Raw genomic sequence first — 23,711 nt, 5'->3', positions numbered from 1 at the left:
GGAACCACTGGACCCATTTTCTTTTAGGTTTTGGTCCTTAGAGTGGTTAAACTTGCTATAGTCAATAATAGTTAAACCTCCTTAGCTTATTTATAATGGTAGATATTTCATCATTAATTGTTCATCGAGTCTTTTTATTCTGTCCTACAGGTCTTCCAAAGAGAAAAAATTTTATTATATTCTTTAGTAATGAAATAGAACTCATTCTGTCTTGCAGTTACATTATGGATTCACTGGACCTTTTCATAAATCTAAGACAGAGTCTCAGTATAATTTTTTCTCTATCTTGAAACAGAGTTCTTTCAAAATTCTAGGTATTGTTTCATCAGTGTTCATCATGATTCTTAACCCTACCACACTAGAAAAGACTAAAATTTAAAATACTTCTTTTAAAAAAATAAAAATAAGGAAAACACCTAAAAAGGGCATTGGCAATCTTTTTCTTAAAGGGTCAGATGGTAAATATTTCACGTTTATAGACCACACTGTCTCCCCCACAACTCAACTCTGTTACTACACAGAAGCAGCCATGTGTAAATGACTGAATATAAATCCATGTTCAATACAACTTTATTTTCAAAAACAGGCAGCCAGTAAGTTGAATTTGTCAACCACTGACCCACAACGTTGACACAATAGTGAAATAAATCATCTAGTTTTTGTGTTGTGTTGCCCAAACTGCTGCACCATCTTTAAAGAAGGTACTTTATGTTGTATACCTGAAACTTATATAATACTGTAAATCAATTATACCTAAAAAAAAAAAAAAAAAAGAACACACTTTAAAAGCTTGGAGACACCATCTTTGTAGCTGACATTTTGCTTTCATTGAATATATTTAAGAATTCCATATTTTTCATTTTCCATCCGTAATAGAAAAGAGAAAACTGACAATGATTTTTTACAATGATTAGACACATCAAAGGATGGGTGCAAAGAGACAGTGTGCAGCACTCTAGACTTCAATAATGCTGGTGACATTGGTCACACACATATGACATCTCAGATTGATGATTATATCAATCTGTTAAAAATTGTAAGTGAGTAATATATTTCTAAGGACAAAAAGAAAACACGGTATTTTCCTCCAGTTGGTCACTCAACTGAAAGGACTTTATCACAGAAAATTTTGCAACAACAACCTGGATCACCTGTTTTGCTAAAATAATGGGTGGCAACATTCTTTCAGCTTTTATGATGTTTGTGCACCAAAATTCACTTGACATTAAGAGGTCTGCTATGCTTAAATTCATATTAAAATTTCTTAAAAAATGGTTTTTCAATATTTGTTCTGTAAATTATTCATAAATTGTCTTAAAATTTAAATATGAAGGAGTTGAGAAGGGTGTACTGGCCCCAGTTGGTAAATGGTGATGACTTTATTTGGCAGATTGAAAATTAAAATATTAACTGTCCTTTGCAAACAAGCTCATGCAAACAAGCTCACTGTGCTAGATAGGCCATCATCCCTAACACACACCCAAGGAGAAAATGAGGAAGCCTGCCAGGCTTATGATCCACATGGGGAGACACACTATGGACCACACACCTCTTCAACCACCATTGACTGGACTGTAGGTAGAAACATGACCCAAAGGTAAATTCACTGGCTATCCAAATGGGCCTGACCGGAAGACCTCTGCCTAAAAAGACAAAATGGTAATAATTAGGCAAATGAACCAAGCAATGGTCCAAGAAGCCTGAAAGGATTCAAGAAAATATTTCTGAACCAACAGTTCAACAATCCTCTAACCATGTATGTTTTGTCCAGCAATATTTTCCCATAGTCCAGAAAAGTCCCAAGCATAAAAAGTGGTATCATTAATTCTTTTAAGATTCAGAAAAGAGAATTAAAAGGAAAATATAGTATTATTACTCCATTGTGTGGTAAACTAACATTTTTACCTACATTTTTTTTTTTTTTTTTTTTGCAGTACGCGGGTCTCTCACTGTTGTGGCCTCTCCCGTTGTGGAGCACAGGCTCCAGACGCGCAGGCTCAGCGGCCATGGCTCACGGGCCTAGCCGCTCCGCGGCATGTGGGATCTTCCCGGACTGGGGCATGAACCCGTGTCCCCTGCATTGGCAGGCGGACGCTCAACCACTGCGCCACCAGGGAAGCCCCTACATATTATTTTTTAATAAAATAAATTTTCTTAAATTTCTACTGAAAGCACCTAGCTTGAGCCATTTTATTCTGTTGCTCTAAATCAAAAATTAAGAAAGTTCTCTTTTAGAAAATATTAAGTAACATTCATTCTTGGAAAACACACAATTTTCCCAATTTATTCATGTTACAATCGTCACTTATTTATGCTTCCAAAATAGAGTTTGTATCATCTTCACAGAAACAGTGCCATTCATCAATAGAAAATTAAAGAGACAACAGAGGCAATGGAAAATAGCACTTAAGGAACATACCATGTTCATAAAAGCACCCACTGTTTACAATTAAATTCCCTATATACTTATCTCCAGCAATAAACTGACTTCCTAAAAGGTTGGAGAGTTTCATTCACCCTTGAATTACAGACAATAGGCACAAAAGATGTGCTCCAAGAAGATAAAGGGAATTAATAGGTTATTAACTATTTTTATCTCCTCACTCCTCCCGATGGCTCAGTTTTACACCTCTTATTTTCCCTGTGTAACGTAACTGATGTGTTCCTTACCCCGCAAGATAGCCCTATCTTCAAAATGCAGTTCAAGTCTACCTACCATTTAAGCCTATCCCAATAATTTAGCCAAATTCTGATATTTTCTTTTTTTAAATCATCCACAGGACTCACCCTATATACAACAAGTTGAAGCATTATATTATATTTTTATTCATATTTTACTACAAACTGCCTTGTCTCATTCTCTAATCAAAGACTTTTCCATTCACCAAGAAGATAACTTCCTTGATGCAAGAGCCAATGGAGTGATATATGTACATATTCTATTAATACCTGACATCCCCAACCCCCATTATAACACTAAAATTTAGTATCATTCAAGGAAAAGGCTCAAAGAAAGTTGGTACTGTACTATCCCAGGAAAGCAAATCAAGACTTTTATCTCTCACTTTTTAATTCTCCTGTCTAATAAATATCTATTAAAGTCTAAATTAATAAAATTACTCATTTTAACAGCTCTGTTTTTATGGTTAAAAATATTTACTCTTACTATTTTGATGTACATTGCTAAATAATCTTCCAGAAAGGAGTATGTGCCTATTTTCTCACAACCTCAAGAACACTAAGTATTACCAACCTTTATCTTTACCTGATAAAATTACTTCATCTTTTTTAACAATAAATAAAAGAGTTAAACAAAATTTCACAATGTTAGTAGACATCTGTATTTTCTGTATAATATAATTTATTCTTTATTTTTATATTTTTCAGAGTAAAGAACACTTTTTAAGTTAAAGCTAGTAATATTTGTGTGACATAATATATCAAGATACTTAATAATTTTCCATTAAAATTATAAACCTGGAAATTGTAGGCATTACACCTACTGACTTCAAGACTTACTACAAAGCAAGGGTAATTTAAGACAGTGTGGTACTGGAGTAAGGATGAACAAGTTAATGAGATACAACAGAAAGTCCAGAATTCAAAAGAACAGTACTGTCAATGAATAAGACTGATACAAGTTCCTAAAGTATGCAAAAAGGAAAAACCTTGAACCTTCTCAATGATACACAAAAAGTTATTCAAGGTGAAAATTCACTCAATGTGAAAATTAATAAAATAAAAATGAACACAGAAAAATAAATCTTAAGTAAGATACCTTAAAAAGGAAACAAAAATGTACTATGCATAAGAGAAACAATAAATTCAACGGCATCAAAATTAAAAACAAAGAAGGGCTTCCCTGGTGGCACAGTGGTTGAGAGTCCGCCAGCAGATGCAGGGGACACAGGTTCGTGCCCCGGTCTGGGAGGATCCCACATGCTGCGGAGCAGCTGGGCCCGTGGGCCATGGCTGCTGAGCCTGCGCGTCCGGAGCCTGTGCTCCGCAACGGGAGAGGCCACAGCAGTCAGAGGCCCACGTAACGCAAAAAAAACAACAACAACAACAACTAATATTCTGGCCACACCACACAAATCGATAAAAGTTGAACACTTAAGCCCTTTTATTTCGAAAACTATTAAAAAATTAAATAAATGGAATTGTTTTGGAAAAACATTTTATAAGGGTTTCCCTTAATAAACTTCATTCTCAACATAATATTTCACACATATTATTATTGAAAGAGAAAAAGGTCCCAAACTTTCTTAACTCTTACTTCCTCATTAAAATCAGTATAATTTTCTAGAGAAAGTGTAGTAAAACAGCAGCTCTAGGGCCTCCCTGGTGGCGCAGTGGTTGAGAGTCCGCCTGCCGATGCAGGGGATACGGGTTCGTGCCCCGGTCTGGGAGGATCCCATATGCCGCGGAGCGGCTGGGCCCGTGAGCCATGGCCGCTGGGCCTGCGCATCCGGAGCCTGTGCTCCGCAACGGGAGAGGCCACAACAGTGAGAGGCCCGCATACCGCAAAAAGAAAAAAAAAAAAAAAAAAAAAACAGCAGCTCTAATCTCATTTATATCCTTTTCATCATTCACTGCACACTTTTTGCAACCTTGCCATGTACTATTTATTGAGTGTAATGATTTTTTCAAAACATAGAATCATAGCACTTGCCTTCAAGAAGTTTACAGATAGGGCTTCCCTGGTGGCTCAGTGGCTAAGAATCTGCCTGCCAATGCAGGGGACACGTGTTCAAGCCCTGGTCTGGGAAGATCCCACATGCCGTGGAGCAACTGAGCCTGTATGCCACAACTACTGAGCCTGCACTCTAGAGCCTGTGAGCCACAACTACTGAGCCCACATGCCACAACTACTGAAGCCCGCGCGCCTACAGCCCGTGCTCTACAAGAGAAGCCACTGCAATGAGAAGCCCACGCACCACAACAAAGAGTAGCCCCCACTCGCCGCAACTAGAGAAAAGCCTGCGTGCAGCAACGAAGACCCAACACAGCCACATATGAAATAAATAAAATAAAATTAATTTTAAAAAGTTTACAAATAAAGAAATTAAGAGTACCAATATAATAATAAAAGATGCTAAGAACATATGATACAAATGGTAATTTCCATAAAGAAATCAATGTGAACTCCAGAAAACAGAATTCAGTAACTGTCTGTGTTACGCGTCATATGACATTTTAATACCGAGTAAACAAACCACCACATAACAAATACCACCTTTCTTCCCACTGATAACTTCCATGTGACTTATTGCAGGTTATCAAACTACATGGGAAAACTGTGAAAGATTTCTAAATAAGCAGAAGAATTGACTGAACCTCCTTTCAGTGGCAATGCTGCCACATCCAGGGATTACCTGATTCAACAGGGGTGGGGGGCATGTGGGTCTTTGATGAGACTACCTCACATCTCCTCAGTGTAGAAATGTGCAATGCAACATGATGCTAAAAGGAGAACATCAAGAGAAGAAACAGAATTCCATAAACACCTTCTAAGCAACGAATACGCTCAATTAGAATCATATGCTCATCAACTGATGTATTTGGCAGTACCTGAGGGAAAAGGCATTTTCAAAAATGAAATATCTAAAATCTCATTACAAACCTGCATTGACAAATGAACATTTGCATTCAATTCTGATAAGAATCACTAACTTTTAACTCCAATTAAGTAAAATGTTATCCTCTGCACAACAGATTTTTGTTCTCATTAACAGATCTGAATCACAAAAAGTTATAAAAGTTATAATAGATTAAATGACTATCTCAAACTTACGTGGAACAACTACACTGCATAGGATTTTCCCACCTAACTCCCAACAAACAAGAATTGCTTTTCCAGTATCTCAGTGAACATAAACTCCATTCTTCAGGCTGATCAGCCAAAGAACTTAAACTCATCCTTGACATCTCTATCTTACTCTCTCTGTCCCATTCATGAGTAAAAATGCTTGGCTTTATCTGTAAAACTACACCCAGAATCGAACCATTTTCCCCATCTACTATCCTGGTTCAAGCTACCATCACTGTCCATCTAATATAATAACCTTCTAACTGGTCTCCTAATTTCCTCTTTTTGCCTCCCTCTTTAGCCTATTCACAGCGACCAGAGACTTCCTTTAAAATTTTAAGCCAGATCATGTCACTTCTTGGCTAAAAATTCTCCAATGGTTTCTCGGCTCACTCAGCATAAAAAACCAAAGTCCTTATAATGGAGTACAACAAACCACTTCTCTGACCTCATCTCCTCTACTTTTTCCAGCTCAGTTTCAGCCACATGTCCTACTTGTGTTTTATCCAACTTGCTTTTTATTTCTATGCTATAGCCTTTAACTTGTTCTTCCACTGCCTAAAATGATCTGTTCCCAGATAAACACACTCCCTCACATCCCTCTGGTGTCTGCTCAAATCTCAACTTCTCCCAGAGGCCATCTGTGCCCATCCTATATAACTAGCAACTATTCTTTCACACTCTCTCCTCCCACTCTGTAACCCCACCACTCTGCATTAATTTTCTACAATGGCACATACCACCACATGACATATTATATATTTAATTATTTGCTTCTCCTCCTACCTCATTAAAATATAAGCTACAAAGGCAGGAAATGTGTGTGTTTTATTCATAGCTCTGCCCAGAGAGTCTAAAACAGTGCCTTGAATAGATAATTCGCTCAACAGATACTTCCTGAACAAATGAGCAAAGCAACAAACGACAAAAAATTTTTTATGTGAGTAATGCTTCCTCAGTTCCTTTTCTTTATGTAAGTAAAATATACATACATACATATGCATAAAACTGATTTACCATTGCACTAAGTGTTTCTTCCCAATCAGGCCGCTCTCGAGGGTGAACGTTTCTGTGTAGTTCTGGAACAAAATCATCCTCTTCAGAATGTACTGAGGACTTCATCTTCCTAGAGATCAAAACATGAAAGACTGTGATAAGAGTTCCTGTTTCTAGGAAAGCTTTCCAATGACCACAATTCAAAGAACAGATAATCATACCAGATTTGAAGTTCAGTTAAAAGAGCTTTAGTGGTTAGTATTGGCTCTCCATTTCTGCTCTGCTTTCAGAGCTCTTTCCTGATGTACCAACACCTGCTTTTATTCCAGGAGATAAAACTAAGGTTTATAACTAAGGTTTATCCTTTATTGTCTATGGTATTTATTATATAAGGACTGATTTTATCTGTTCAACACAGTTGGAACCTTGAAAAGATTTGCAACAGCCATCAATATTTATAGAACTCTGCTAAGCATTAGTGAACATGTAAAATGAGAAACAAGATATGGCACTTCTGGTTCCAATTTATGGAACATAGTGTATTACACTAGAATTCTCAAGAAGAACAACTATGAATGCTGAAAAAAACATATAAAACTACTTGCCTGAAGGCACAGGAAAGCAAGCTTTACAGGTAGGATTTCTGGGGCTACATCCTTGGAGAGCAGGGGAGCCCATGAAGCAAATTCCACATTTAATCATTCTTTGGTATAAGAGATTTTCTAGACCAATGATGAGAAATAGAGCCCAAGCACACTGCTGTACCTTAACTGGGCTGAGAAGGCAGAGCCTGGAGACTGGGGTTGCCAAAGCAGAGGAGGCTCCAGAGTGAAAAATGCCCCCCAAAAGACCTATATAGAAGGAGCCTAAAAATCTACATGAAAATTCCCCTCAAATTGTTAACTGATTCCTAAGCTTACATAAGTATATAGGACAAGATGCCAAGAAACCTATCAAAAAATAGCTGATGGGCAACAAAAAGCCAAGCAGATATTTCAACAGCCCAGCCATGCTGAGGAGATGGAGATTGGCAGGCAAGCACTGCCAAGATAGAGGAGTACTGAAAAGAAAAGCGCTGGGCTCTCAACTGAGACTCCAGAAAAGTCATGCCTTGGGAGTAAGATCAAAATAGGAATAAACAAGCTCTAATGGAGCTTAAAATCAAGGCTTGACATGATCAGAACTGCCAGAAGAAAAATTAACTGTCCTCAGAGGAAAATAACATCCTATAGACCCTCTGCAAATTTCTCATCCACCTTGTGTGGCATCCAATAAACATGACAAGGAATGCCCCCAAAATTAATAATAATAGTAATAAACAGGAACAAATGAATAAACATTGGGAATAAATTGTCAAAACAGAAAAAGACTCACATTTCATTCAGATTCTAGAATTATCAGAAAAGGACTTTAAAATTGCTATCATGGATTTCTAGCTTCTGTTTACAATGCAGAAAGCTGTAAAGAGCATCGCTCCCAGCCTAACAAGAGGAGAAAGCAGATAATCTATGAAATCATGACTTCTTTTGGATCCATCAGAAAACTGAGGTCTCCAGGCAACCAACTAGCCTATACTCTAACGTAAAACAAGAATCTCCAAGATGAGGTGAATTACAAACAATTACTTGCCTAGGACAAAGCAGAGGGAGAAAAGTAATATACAACTTGATAAGAAAAATTCAGCTACATTTTTATCAAGTTGTTAAAAACATTTATCATTAATGTTCAATAAAATGAAAGAAATAGATGAAAAGATGAAGAATTTCAACAGAAAATTGGAATCTATGAAAAACAACAAAATGTTCATCCTAAAACTGAAAAATACCATATCTGAAATTAAGAACCCACTGGATCAGTTTAATAGAACAACGAACATGACTAAAGAGAGGATTAGTGAACTGGAAGACAGTTCAGTATAAAATATCCACATGGAAGCACATTGAGAAAAAAGTGACAGAAATACATAAAATATGCAAAAAAGTCCTCAAATATGTCTAAATTCACAACTCAGAAATAAGACACATGAATTTAAAAAAGAAACAAAAGCAATGTTTTAAAAATGAAGGCTGAAAATTTTCAAAACTGATGACAGTCATCAAACTACAGATCAAATGAACCTTACAAATCTCAAGCAGGATTTAAAAAAATAAACACCTATATTACACTCAAACTGCTAAAAAAAAAAAAAAAAATTACTAAGAGAAATTCTTAAAAGCAGCCAGAAAATAAAAGACAAATTGACTTCAAAGGAGCAATGATAACAATGTGAGGACATTTCAATGGAAATGATAATAGGGTAAATCTTCAGCATTGTAAAAGGGAAAATATTGCCAACATAGAACCCTCTGCCTCACAAAACTATCCACTAATAAATTAGGTAAAATAACTTATTTTCAAACAAAAGCTGAAAGAATTTATTATCAGAAGACTTTCAATAAAAGAAATAGTAGAGTTCTTCTGACCAAAAGAAACTGATCCAGATCTACAGAAATGCATGATGAGCACAAAAAGTGGGGAAACATAAATAAATATTGATGTAAAAGCGGATGTTAACACAAAAATAATGTCCTACGAGGTTCATAATAGACATAAAAAAGCACAAAGGATAGGAGGGGTACATGCAGCCAAACAGTTTAGGAATCCTCTATTGGTTGGGAAGTGAAATAAATTCTATTTTAGAGAAGAATGCAACATTCTGCAGATATATGTTATAATCCCTATGGTAACCACTAAAAGAACAATAAATGTACAACTAAAAAGCTAATAGAGGAGAAAATTTTGAAAAATAAAACATACTTGTTTAATCCCAAAGAAAGCAGTAAAGGAAGAATAAAGGCACAAAGAATAAACAAGGCAAATAAATAAATATCAAGATGGTAAACTGCAGTCCAAGGATATTATTAATAATTTTTAAGACGACTGGACTAATTAGCAAGCATGTGTAGAAACTGTAACCCTCATTCATTACTGGTAGGAATTTAAATGGTACAGTCACTACAGAAAATAGTTTGGCAGTTTCTCAAGATATTAAACATAGAAAAACTGTCTGAGCCATCAATTCCACTCCTAGGTATTTAACCAAGAGAAATAAAAGCATATGACCACCAAGAACTTTTACATAAATATGCATACCAATAGTATTCATAATAGCCAAAAAGTAGAAACAAGCATCAACTGAAAAATGAATCAAAAAATTTACCAGATTCATACAATAAAATAATATTTGGCCATTAAAAAAAGAATGAAGTGCTAATCCATGTTACCACATGGATGAAAAGTAAAAGCATTATGCTTAATGAAAGAAGTCACACACAAAAGACCACAGATTGTATGATTCCATATATACAAAATATCCAGAATAATCAAATTCACAGAGACAGGAAGTATACTGGTGGTTACCAGGGGCTTGAGGGAGGACCAAATGGAGAGTTGCTACCAATGAATAAGAGATTTCTTTCTGAAATGTTCAAGAATTAGGTAGTGGTGGTGTTTGTGCAAGTTTGAAAATATACTAACAACCACATAATCGTATACTTTAAAAGAGTGAATTTTATGGCATGTAAATTATATCTCAATAAAAAAGTAAATGGACTAAAAATTCTAATTAAAAATAGGTAAAGGGGGACATTTCATGATGATAAAAGTGTCAAATCAACAGAGTAAAATAATAAAATCCATATGCAACAAATAACATAGCTTCAAAATACATAAGGCAAAATCTGAAAGAACTAAAAGGAAAATAGCTATATCCACCTTACAGGTGTAGATTTTAACAAACGTTTCTCAGTAACTGATAGAATAAGCAAGAGAAAAGAAAAAAATGTTAAGTATATAGGAGATTTGAACAACCCAATTTTCCAACCTGAACTAGAACATTAAACCCAACAACTACAGAATATACATTCTTTACAAGTGTATATAAAACATTTACAAAAAGACCATATGCTAGACCATGAAGTGGTCTCAACAAATACAAAAAATTTAAATCATGAACAAAGTGTTTTGTGACCACCAGAGCATTACACTAAAAATCAATTACTGAAAAGGACTTCCCTGGTGGCGCAGTGGTTAAGAATCCGCCTGTCAATGCAGGGGACATGGTTCGAGCCCTTGTCTGGGAAGATCCCACATGCCATGGAGCAACTAAGCCCATGCACCACAACTATTGATCCTGCCCTCTACAGCCCATAAGCCACAACTACTGAGCTTGTGTGCCACAATACTGAAGCCCGCGTGCCTAGAGCCCATGCTCCACAACAAGAGAAGTCACCATAATGAGAAGCCTCACACCACATCGAAGAGTAGCCCCTGCTCTCCGCAACTAGAGAAAGCCCGCGTGCAGCAACGAAGACCCAACGCAACCAAAAATAAATAAATAAATTTACTTTTTTTAAAAATCAGTTACTGAAAGATAACTAAAAATTCTCCCAAATGTTTGGAAATTAAGAAACAAAATTCTGAATAACTCATGAGTCAAATACACAAAATCACAACAGAAATTAGAAAATATTTTGATCTGAAAAACAAAAATAAACACATTAAAATGTGTAGAATAAAACTGAACTGAAGCAAAATTCACACCTCTAAGTGTATATTATCTGAAATAAGACAAGTTGAAAAATAAATGATTTATGCTTCCATCATAAAAATCTAGAAAAAGAACAGAAAATTAATTCAAAAAAGTAGAAAGAAAAAAAATTTAATAAAGAAATCATTGAAATAGAAAGCAGGTGTATAATAGAAGAAATCAAAGCCGAAAGTTGATTATTTGGAAGATTAATAAAATGGACAACACCTAGGAAAAAACATTGAGAAAAAAACAAGGAACACAAATATAAAGAATGAAAATGGAGATACAGCCAGAAGCCTTCTGACATTAAAAAAGATTCTGAGAGGGACTTCCTTGGTAGTCCAGTGGCTAAGACACTGCACTCCCAATGCAGGGGGACCGGGTTCAATCCCTGGTCAGGGAACTAGTTCCAACATGCCGCAAGTAAGAGTTTGCATGGGAAACTAAAGATCCCACATACCGTTAAGATGATTCTGCACGTGGTAACAAAGATCCTGCGTGCCGCAACTAAGACCCACCGCAGCCAAATAAACAAATACTTAAAAAAAAAAAAAGACTCTGGGCTTCCCTGGTGGCGCCGTGGTTGAGAATCTGCCTGCCAATGTAGGGGACACGGGTTCGAGCCCTGGTCTGGGAAGATCCCACATGCCGCGGAGCAACTGGGCCCGTGAGCCACAACTACTGAGCTTGCACATCTGGAGCCTGTGCTCCGCAACACGAGAGGCCGCGATAGTGAGAGGCCCGTGCACCGCAATGAAGAATGGCCCCCGCTTGCCACAACTAGAGAAAGCCCTCACACAGAAACGAAGACCCAACACAGCTAAAAATAAATAAATAAATAAATAAATTAAAAAAAAAAAAAAGACTCTGAGGATACTACCGACAACTCTATTCCAATATACTGACAATTTAGTTTAAATGAACAAATTCCCTGAAGAACACAACTTATCAAAACTGAAACAAGAAACAAAAGATTTAAATAGTCTTATAGCTATTAAAGAAATTGAATCTGGGGCTTCCCTGGTGGCGCAGTGGTTGAGAGTCCGCCTGCCGATGCAGGGGACGCGGGTTCGTGCCCCGGTCCAGGAAGATCCCACGTGCCGTGGAGCGGCTGGGCCCGTGAGCCATGGCCGCTGAGCCTCCGCGTCCAGAGCCTGTGCTCCGCAACGGGAGAGGCCACAACAGTGAGAGGCCCGCGTACAGCAAAAAAAAAAAAAAAAGAAATTGCATCTGTAAGAAAACTGCAGGCCCAAATGGATTCATTGGTGAATTCTTTCAAACATCTAAGGAATAAATAATAACAACCTTACATACATTCTTCCAGAGTATAAAAGTAAAAGGAAGACCTACCAACCTGTTCCATGAGGCCAGGACAGCCTTCATAACAAGCTGATAAAGACACTACTAGAAAAAAAAATTATGGTTCAACATCATGAACATAGTTGCAGAACTCCTAAACAAAATATTAGCAAAAAGGATAGTGAACAAGTGAGTTTCAGTCCAAAATACAAATTATTTTAATATTCTAAAATCAATCCCTATAAACTGACCACATCATTAAAGTAAAGAAATAAAAACATATACCTTCAATAGGTAAAATTTAATACTTATTCATGATTTTTTAAATACATGTATGTTTTGATGAGGATTATTAAAACACACACAAACACACACACCTAGCATCACACTTAATGGTAAAACTGATGCTTTCCCGCTGACAAGCATGGTCAAAATGGGCATGAACAAGACAAGAATGTCTTCTATTCAACATTGTCCTTGAGATCTTAATCAATTTTATTTATTTATTTATTTTTGGCTGCGTTGGGTCTTTGTTGCTGCGCGCAGGCTTTCTATAGTTGCGGAGAGCAGGGGCTATCTTTGTTGCGGTGTGCAGGCTTCTCATTGCAGCAGCTTCTCTTGTTGCAGAGCATGAGCTCTAGGCACGTGGGCTACAGTAGTTGTGACTCACGGGCTCTAGAGCGCAGGCTCAGTAGTTGTGGCGCATGGGATTAGCTGCTCCACGAAATGTAGGATCTTCCCGGACCAGGGCTCGAACCCATGTCCCCTGCACTGGCAGGTGGATTCTTAATGACTGCGCCACCAGGGAAGTCCCTCTTAATCAGTTTTATTTTAAAAGGTAAGGAAAATAAAAAGAGGTATAAAAATTAGAACAGAAAAAATAAAATTCTCATTATTTGAAAATGATACAGTATGTAAACAATCTAACAGACTCTAAAAACAATCCGAATAAATAAGATCATTTAGCAAGATCACAGAATATAAGGTCAAATGCAAAAATAGATGTATTTATATATACCAGTAGCATACAATTATTTGTTAAGACCAAAAAAATCCCACCAAAAATACAATAGATAAATAATTTGTACTATCTTCCATATAATACTACACAGAAGAGTAGTATTAAGAGGCCAGGCAAAACTGATCTATTGTGATAGAAGTCAGAATGGTTACCTTTGGGAGAGGTACTGAATAGGAGGGGCAAGGGTCTTGTAGGTTGCTGAGAATAATTCATATTTGATTGTGTTGTGAGTATATGAATGTATACATTTCTATAAGTTCTTCAAGCTCCATTCTTCTGATCTGTGGACTTTATTTATACGCAAGTTATACCTTAAAAAAGTATAAAATAAAAATTTATTGGTAGGGGGCTTCCCTGGTGGCGCAGTGGTTGAGAATCTGCCTGCTAATGCAGGGGACACGGATTCGAGCCCTGGTCTGGGAGGATCCCACATGGCACGGAGCAACTAGGCCCGTGAGCCACAACTACTGAGCCTGCGCGTCTGGAGCCTGTGCTCCGCAACAGGAGAGGCTGCCATAGTGAGAGGCCCGTGCACCACAAGGAAGAGTGGCCCCCGCTTGCCACAACTAGAGAAAGCCCTCGCACAGAAACAAAGACCCAACACAGCAAAAATAAATTAATTAATTAATGAACTCCTACCCCCAACATCTTCTTTAAAAAATATATATATTGGCAAATGTTACACATTATCATAAAATGTATAAAAATTGTTTATATACATTTTGTGTCGTATAACAATGAATCAACTCCACAAAAACTTAGTATCTATTTAATAGACTATTTTCTTCTATGCTTTTAAAATTATAGACAAATTTTACCCTTAAAGTGATTAATTATAGCTGCATATCTAACAGAAAGGACAAAGTGTTAAGATTACTAACCATAAAACCTAAAGAATCTAATGCTATATTTACAAGAGTTTTGTGTAAAACATCTCCAGACTTGAACCTGGATATTTTCAATCAAAAGGAAAAAGAACAGAGAACAACACTTTCTTCAAATTGTGGGAACTAGCCTTACCATCTTGCTGCTTCCCTAATTACAAAATTATCTGAATCTCTGACACACACTCACTTTATATTTTATGAGCTTCTTGTTCATGACATGAAAACTCATACTTGACGGAGTTGAAGTTCCACAGAGAAGCCCAAGTGACACATCGCCTAAGGGACTGCTTGCTCCCAGGGATATCTTCCCTTGATCCCCGGAGTGAATTCCAAGCAGCAATAGAACTTCTTTCCTTTTATCCCCCAATCTTTGTTTTTTGTTTGTTTCTGGTTCTTTGCCCAGCTGGGTATGGTTCTGTGACACTGGTGGCCACTGAGTTACTCCCCATTGGTATAGGGAATGACTGGGAAGTTTTCTTACGGTCTGACCATGTGGTGATATTTGACAGATAGAGAAAGGCGCCTATTCTCTGTCAGAGAAATGGGTTTTAGTCTATTTATGTCTGTCTGTTTGTGAAAGAATATATTTAAATTCTACTGAAGAGAACATCTCGTTGAGATATACCTAAACTGGTGAGTTTGGTGTTCTCTGTTTAAGTTGTAAAACTGAAGCTACAAGGTGGCTGTGTGTGTCTGTAAATGATAAGAGTTATTACCTGTCATCATAGACAGTAATATATTTTCCTACCTTCAGAGGATATTAATAAATTAGATTATAAAGCACCTTAAAATATTGGAGCTCTGTTCTGGTTCGTTTATACAGATTATTAAGTGCTTACAAATGTCTAATATTCCTAGAATTCCCAGAAAATAAGGAAACTGAACTTCTAACATAACAGGGTTAGCTATGTTGGTGGTGAAAACAGAATGGAGGTTTACTGAAGGCAGAGGAATAGAGTCCTAGTGATTTCCAACTGAAAATGCCTGATATACTATAATTCTTAGCAGGTATAACTTTATCATGCAAAAATGAAAAGAGTATCAAAATGTATATACTGAAAAATCTTCCTCCCTTTCCTGTCTCCAGTCTGCCCAATTCCTACCCATTAAATTTCCCACTTTATATACTCTTCCAGACTTTATGAATATATATATTTACTTATGTAATTTTTGCATATATATTAAAGAATATACCCACAAAAAGCAAAGTAAAAAAACAATGTGTAAATATGCTACTCTTTGCGTAAAAAATTAGAACAGTTTTATTCCTCCATCTCCACCCCACTTTTTACATAAAAAGTATGTTTACACACTGTTGTGCAGTTCTCTAATATTTCCTGCAGAACTTTCCATATCAGTATACAAAGAGCTTCTTCACTGTTTTTACAACTGTGTAACAGTCCACTGTGTAGATATTCCATAATTTATTGAAACAATCCCCTACTAATGAATTCTTGAATTATTTCCAAACTTTTGCTATTACTAACTATGCTACAAATTTGTAAATGTCATTTTTATATATGTTCACGTATACCTGAACGACAAATACAATACAGTGTAAAAAATTCTTTTTAGGGCTTCCCTGGTGGCGCAGTGGTTGGGAGTCCGCCTGCCGATGCAGGGGACACGGGTTCGTGCCCCGGTCCGGGGGGATTCCACATGCCGCGGAGTGGCTGGACCCGTGAGCCATGGCCGCTGAGCCTGCGTGTCCGGAGCCTGTGCTCCGCAACGGGAGAGGCCACGACAGTGAGAGGCCCGTGTACCGCAAAAAAAAAAAAAAAAAAAAATTCTTTTTATACACTAGCCCACTTTTCTGTTGGGTTCTTGGTCTTTTTCTTATATCTTTTTAGTTCTTTATATACTAAAGAGATTAGTCCTTCATTTGTATTATGAATTCCAAGTATTATTTAAAGGCTGTCATTGGTCCTTGCTTATTGTTTTCTATAATGCAGATGTTTTATGTTTTCTGTAGTTGAATTTCAGAACCCTTTCTTTTAGGAGTTTTGCATTTTTTTAACATCTTTATTGGAGTATAATTGCTATACACTGTTGTGTCAGTTGCTGCTGAATAACAAAGTGAATCAGTGATACATATTCATATATCCCCATATCTCCTCCCTCTTGCATCTCCCTCACACCCTCCCTATTCTACCCCTCTAGGTGGACAGAAAGCACCAAGCCGATCTCCCTGTGCTTTTGTGGCTGCTTCCCACGAGCTATTTTACATTTGGTAGTATATATATGTCCATGACACTCTCTCACTTCATCCTAACTTACCCTTCCTGCTCCCCGTGTCCTCAAATCCATTCTCTACATCTGCGTCTTTATTCCTCTCCTATCCCTAGGTTCTTCAGAACCTTTTTTTTTTTTAGATTCCATATATATGTGTTAGCATATGGTATTTGTTTTTCTCTTTCTGACTTACTTCACTCTATATGACAGACTCTAGGTCCATACCCCTCACTACAAATAACTCAATCTCATTTCTTTTTATGGGTAATATTCCATTGTATATATGTGCCACATCTTCTTTATCCATTCATCTGTTGATGGACACTTAGATTGCTTCCATGTCCCGGCTATTGTAAATAGTGCTGCAATGAACACTGTGGTACATGACTCTTTTTGAATTACGGTTGTCTCAGGGTATATGCCCAGTAGTGAGATTGCTGGGTCGTTTGGGAGTTCTACTTTTAGTTTTTCAAGGAACCTCCATAGTGGCTATATCAATTTACATTCCCACCAACGGTGCAAGAGGGTTCTCTTTTCTCCACACCCTCTCCAGCATTTATTGCTTGTAGATTTTTTATGATGGCCATTCTGACCAGTTTGAGGTGATACCTCAGTGTAGTTTTGATTTGCATTTCTCTAATGATTAGTGATGTTGAGCATTCTTTCATGGGTTTGTTGTCAATCTGTATAACTTCTTTGGAGAAATGTCTATTTAGGTCTTCTGCCCATTTTTGGATTGCGTTGTTTTTTTGATGTTGAGCTGCATCAGATGCTTGTATATTTTGGAGATTAATCCTTTGTCCATTAATTCCTTTGCAAATATTTTCTCCCATTCTGAGGGTTGTCTTTTTGTCTTGTTTATGGTTTCCTTTGCTGTGCAAAAGCTTTTAAGTTCCATTAGGTCCCATTTGTTTATCTTTGTTTTTATTTCCATTTCTCTAGGAGGTGGGTCAAAAAGGATCTTGCTGTGATTTATGTCATAGAGTATTCTGCCTATGTTTTCCTCTAAGAGTTTTATAGTGTCTGGCCTAACATTTAGGTCTTTAATCCATTTTGAGTTTATTTTTATGTATGGCATTACGAAGTGTTCTAATTTCATTCTTTCACATGTAGCTGTCCAGTTTTCCCAGCACCACTTATTAAGGAGGCTGTCTTTTCTCCATTGTATATTCTTGCCTCCTTTACCAAAGATAAGGTGACCATATGTGCATAGGTTTATCTCTGGGCTTTCTATCCTCTTCCATTGATCTATATTTCTGTTTTTGTGCCAGTACCATACTGTCTTGATTACTGTAGCTCTGTAGTATAATCTGAAGTCACGGAGCTTGATTCCTCCAGCTCCATTTTGCTTTCTCAAGATTGCTTTGGCTATTCAGGGTCTTTTATGATTCTATACTAACTGTGAAATTTTTTGTTTAATTCTGTGAAAAATGCCATTGGTAGTCTGATAGGGATTGCACTGAATCTGTAGATTGCTTTGGGTAGTACAGTCACCTTCACAGTGTTGATTCTTCTGATCCAAGAACATGATATATCTCTACATCTGTCTGTATCATTTTTAATTTCTTTCATCAGTGTCATGGTTTTCTGCATACAAGTCTTCTATCTCCTTAGGTAGGTTTATTCCTAGGTATTTTTTTTCATTGCAACGGTAAATGGGAGTGTTTCCTTAATTTCTTTCAGATATTTCATCATTAGAGTATAGGAATGCAAGAGATTTCTGTGCATTAATTTTGTATCCTGCTACTTTACCAAATTCATTGATTAGCTCTAGTAGTTTTCTGGTAGCATCTTTAGGGTTCTCTATGTAGTTTTCTGGTAGCACCTTTAGGGTTCTCTATGTATAGTATCATGTCATCCACAAACAGTGACACTTTTACTTCTTATTTTCCAATTTGGATTCCTTTTATTTCTTTTTTGTCTCTGATTGCTGGGGCTAAAACTTCCAAAACTATGTTGAACAACAGCAGTGAGATGGAAAATCTTGTCTTGTTCCTGATCTTAGTGGAAATGGTTTTTCACCATTCAGAACGACACTGGCTCTGAGTTTGTCATATATGGCCTTTATTATGTTGAGGTAAGTTCCCTCTATGCCTGCTTTCTGGAGGGTTTTTATCACAAATGGGTGCTGAAATTTGCGAAAGCTTTTTCTGCATCTATTGAGATTATCATATGGTTTTTAATCCTTCAATTTGTTAATATGGTGTATCACATTGATTGATTTGCATATATTGAAGAATCCTTGCATTCCTGGGATAAACCCCACTTGATCATGGCGTGTGATCCTTTTAATGTGCTTCTGGATTCTGTTTGCTCGCATTTTGTTGACGATTTTTGAATCTATGTTCATCAGTGATATTGGCCTGGAGTTTTCTTCTTTTGTGACATCTTTGTCTGGTTTTGGTATCAGGGTGATGGTAGTCTTGTAGAATGAGTTTGGGAGTGTTCCTCCCTTTGCTATATTTTGGAAGAGTTTGAGAAGGATAGGGATTAGCTCTTCTCTAAGTGTTTAATAGAATTCGTCTGTGAAGCCATCTGGTCCTGGGCTTTTGTTTGTTGGAAGATTTTCAATCACAGTTTCAATTTCAGTGCTTGTGACTGTTTGTATTTTCTATTTCTTCCTGGTTCAGTCTCAGAAGGTTGTGCTTTTCTAAGAATTTGTCCAATTCTTCCAGGTTGTCCATTTTATTGGCATAGAGTTGATTGTGGTACTCTCTTATGATCCTTTGTATTTCTGCAGTGTCACTTGTTACTTCTGCTTTATCATTTCTAATTCTGTTGATTTGAATCTTCTCCCTTTTTGTCTTGATGAGTCTGGCTGCTAGTTTATCAATTTTGTTTATCTTCTCAGAGAACCAGCTTTTAGTTGTATTGATCTTTGTTATCATTTCCTTCATTTCTTTTTCATTTATTTCTGATCTGATTTTTATGATTTCTTTCCTCCTGCTAACTTTTGGGTATTTTTGTTCTTCTTTGTGTAATTGCTTTAGGTGTAAAGTTAGGTTCTTTATTTGAGATGTTTCTTGTTTCTTGAGGTAGGTTTGTATTGCTATAGCTTCCCTCTTAGAACTGCTTTTGCTGCATCCCATAGGTTTTGGGTCATCGTGTTTTCATTGCCATTTGTTTCTAGGTATTTTTTGGTTTCCTCTTTGATTTCTTCGGTGATCTGTTGGTTACTTAGCAGTGTATTGCTTAGCCTCAATGTGTCTGTATTTTTTACAGATTTTTTTCCTGTAATTGATATCTAGTCTCATAGTGTTGTGTTAGAAAAAATACGATTTCAGTTTTCTTAAATTTACCAAGGCTGATTTGTGACCCATGGTATGATCTATCCTGGAGAATGTTCCATGAGCACTTGAGAAGAAAGTGTATTGTGTTGTTTTTGGATGGAATGTCCTATAAATATCAATTAAGACCATCTTGTTTAATGTGTCATTTAAAGCTTTTGTTTCCTTATTTATTTTCATTTTGGTTGATATGTCCATTGGTGAAAGTGGGGTGTTAAAGCCCCCTACTATTATTGTGTTACTGTCGATTTCCCCCTTTATGGCTGTTAGCATTTGCCTTATGTATTGAGATGCTCCTATGCTGGGTGCATAAATATTTACAGTTGTTATATCTTCTTCTTGGATTGATCCCTTGAACATTATGTAGTGTCCTTCTTTGCCTCTGGCAATAGTCTTTATTTTAAAATCTATTTTGTCTGATATGAGAATTGCTAACGTAGCTTTCTTTTAATTTCCATTTGCATGGAATATCTTTTTCCATCCCCTCACTTTCAGTCTGTATGTGTCTCTAGGTTTGAAGTGGGTCTCTTGTAGACAGCATATATATGGGTCTTATTTTGTATCCATTCAGTCAGTCTGTGTCTTTTGATTGGAGTAAATTTAATCCATTTACATTTAAGGTAATTATCGATATGTGTATTCCTATCACCATTTTCTTAATTGTTTTGGGTTTGTTATTGTAGGTCTTTTCCTTCTCTTGTGTTTGCTGCCTAGAGAAATTCCTTTACTTAGCATTTGTTGTAAAGCTGGTCTGGTGGTGCTGAATTCTCTTAGCTTTTGTTTGTCTTTTAAGGTTTTAATTTCTCTGTCAAATCTGAATGAGATCCTTGCTGGGTAATCTTGGTTCTAGGTTTTTCCCTTTCATCACTTTAAATATGTCCTGCCACTCCCTTCTGGCTTGCAGAGTTTCTGCTGAAAGATCAGCTGTTAACCTTATGGGGATTCCCTTGTATGTTATTTGTTGCATTTCCCTTGTTGCTTTTAATATTTTTCTTTGTATTTAATTTTTGATAGTTTGATTAATATGTGTCTTGGCGTGTTTCTCCTTGGATTTCTCCTGTATGGGACTCTCTGCACATCCTGGACTTGACTATTTCCTTTCCCATAGTAGGGATGTTTCCAACTATAATCTCTTCAAATATTTTCTCAGTCCCTTTCTTTTCTCTTCTTCTTCTGGGACCACTATAATTCAAATGTTGGTGCGTTTTTGCTGTCCCAGAGCTCTCTGAGACTGTCCTCAATTCTTTTCACTCTTTTTTCTTTATTCTGCTCTGTGGTAGTTATTTCCACTATTTTACCTTTCCGGTCATTTACCCGCTCTTCTGCCTCAGTTATTCTGTTATTGATTCCTTCTAGAGAATTTTCATTCATTGTGTTGTTCATCCTTGTTTGTTTGCTCTTTAGTTCTTCTAGGTCCTTGCTAAATGTTTCTTGTATTTTCTCCATTCTATTTCCAAGATTTTGGATCTTTACTATCATTACTCTGAATTCTTTTTCAGGTGGACTGCCTATTTCCTCTTCATTTGTTTGGGCTGGTGGGTTTTTACCTTGCTCCTTCATCTGCTGTGTATTTCTCTGTCTTCTCATTTTGCTTAACTTACTGTGTTTGGGGTCTCCATTCACAGGCTGCAGATTCGTAGTTCCCGCTGTTTTTGGTGTCTTCCCCCAGTGGGTAAGGTTGCTTCAGTGGGTTGTGTAGGCTTCTTGGTGGAGGGCACTGATGCCTGTGTTATGGTGGATGAGGCTCGATCTTGTCTTTCTGGTGGGCAGGACCACATCCGGTGGATTGTCTCAGGGTGTCTGTGAACTTCTTATGATTTTAGGCAGCCTCTCTGTTAATGGGTGGGGTTGTATTCCTGTCTCGCTGGTTGTTTGGCATGGGGTGTCCAGCATTGGAATTGGCTTGTCGTTGAGTGGAGCTGGGTCTTAGCGTTGAGATGGGGATCTCTGGGAGAACTCTCATCAACTGATATTACGTGGGGCCAGGAAGTCTTTGTTGGTCCAGTGTCCTAAACTCATTTCTCCCACCTCAGAGGCTCAGGCCTGACACCCACCCACAGCATCAAGACCCTGTCAGCCACACAGATGTTCAAGGGGTGTGGTCTGGTACCAAAGGGTTGCAGAGCTCCCTGCAGTCGGCCACGTCAGCCTCAGAGCAGAGCTTAGACTTCCTGACGGACCAGAAGCTGATGGAGCTCTACGGGGAGTTTTGCATTTTAAGTCAGTTCAAAATGCCTTTCCTGATTTAAAACAATTTTTTTTAATTTCCCATGTTTTCTTTTGGATATTTCATGGTTTCCTTTAATACATTATATCTTCAACCATTTGGAAATTATCCCTGGTATGAGGCAGATCTCCAGTTTTATTTTCCACAGATGCATATGCAGTTTCCCCCAAACTATTTCCTCAATACTTTGCTGGTGGCCCAGTGGTTAAGAATCTGCTTGCCAATGCAGGGGACACAGGTTCGAGCCCTGTTCTGGGAAGATCCCACATGCCACAGAGCAACTAAGCCCCTGAGCCACAACTACTTAGACCACGTGACACAACTACTGAAGCCCATGCGCCTAGAGCCCATGCTTCACAACAAGAGAAGCCACTGCAACAAGCCTGCGCACCTTAACGAAGAGTAGCCCCCACCTGTCGCAACTAGAGAAAGCGCACACACAGCAATGAAGACCCAATGCAGCCAAAAATAAATAAATTTAAAAAAAAACCATAATGTCTCTGTTGGTTTTTGAGAAGCCATCTTTGCCATATCTTCCTATGTATTAGGGTGTATTTCTAGGCTTTCCATTTTACTCCCTTATGTCCTCTATTCATACCGGTACCACAAGTTTTAACTATTGACACTTTATAGCAATGTCTGCTCACACTAATCCTCTATCCAACATCCTTGCTTTTTTCTTTTCCCCAAAGTTTCTTTGCTAAATTATTTGGTCAAGGTCAATTTCTTTCAAAACCAATTTACCTAGGTTTTTACAAGGATTCTTATTATCACATTAAATTTATAATAAACTGACATCTTTATGATGTTGAATATTTTGTTATGAACAAGGTATATCTTTTCATTTGTTCCAAACGTCTTTTATGGCCTTCAGTGATGTTTTAAAATTTCTTCATATAGGTTTTAGAGTTCCTTATTAAGTTTATTTCTGAGTATTTTATCTTCTTTGGTGCTCTTAAAAATGGCACCTTTTCTTCCATTATATCTTCTAACTGGTTCCTGTTTGATACACTGTTATTAGCCTTATTTTGAAGATGGGAAAACTGAAATATATTAGCACATCTCAGTCACTCCAGATGAGATAGACCATTTTCTCCTAGAAGTTCCCACTTCCCAGCCTGAAGAGGACACTAAAACAAGCCATTCTCACCTCTGGAGACCCACTAGACTAGGTGACAGACACCAAGATTCTGCCTCGCTGAATGCCCCCTTCAGAAGTTTCCTCTCAAAAGCCATGAAAATAACTACCAGTGGACTTCCAATTCAAGACTGCATATATGTTGAGAAACAGAGCTCTCCTTCTCCAAGTCTCTGAAAAGCCAGTAAGCCAAATAAAAGGAAATAACTCCTTAAGAGATTAATATGGGTGGGATCAGCAGGCCA

General features: G+C 37.3%; 1 protein-coding gene across 3 annotated transcripts in view; it reads right to left on the bottom strand.

Annotated features, from left to right (window-relative positions):
• Window positions 1-23,711, bottom strand: part of ARHGAP32 (Rho GTPase activating protein 32) — a 262,887-nt gene that overhangs the window by 137,753 nt on the left and 101,423 nt on the right. For all 3 annotated transcript variants that reach the window (XM_081238497.1, XM_081238496.1, XM_081238495.1), the window contains exon 2: window positions 6,827-6,935. In XM_081238497.1, the coding sequence (XP_081094623.1) occupies window positions 6,827-6,931 (105 nt within the window). In that variant the 5' untranslated portion in view covers window positions 6,932-6,935. The remainder of the gene's footprint in view (window positions 1-6,826; window positions 6,936-23,711) is intronic.

The sequence above is a fragment of the Mesoplodon bidens genome (genome assembly GCF_964165515.1).
Source record: "Mesoplodon bidens genome assembly, chromosome: 7".
NCBI lineage: Eukaryota > Metazoa > Chordata > Mammalia > Artiodactyla > Ziphiidae > Mesoplodon > Mesoplodon bidens.
This window is presented reverse-complemented; position numbering and strand designations above follow the sequence as displayed.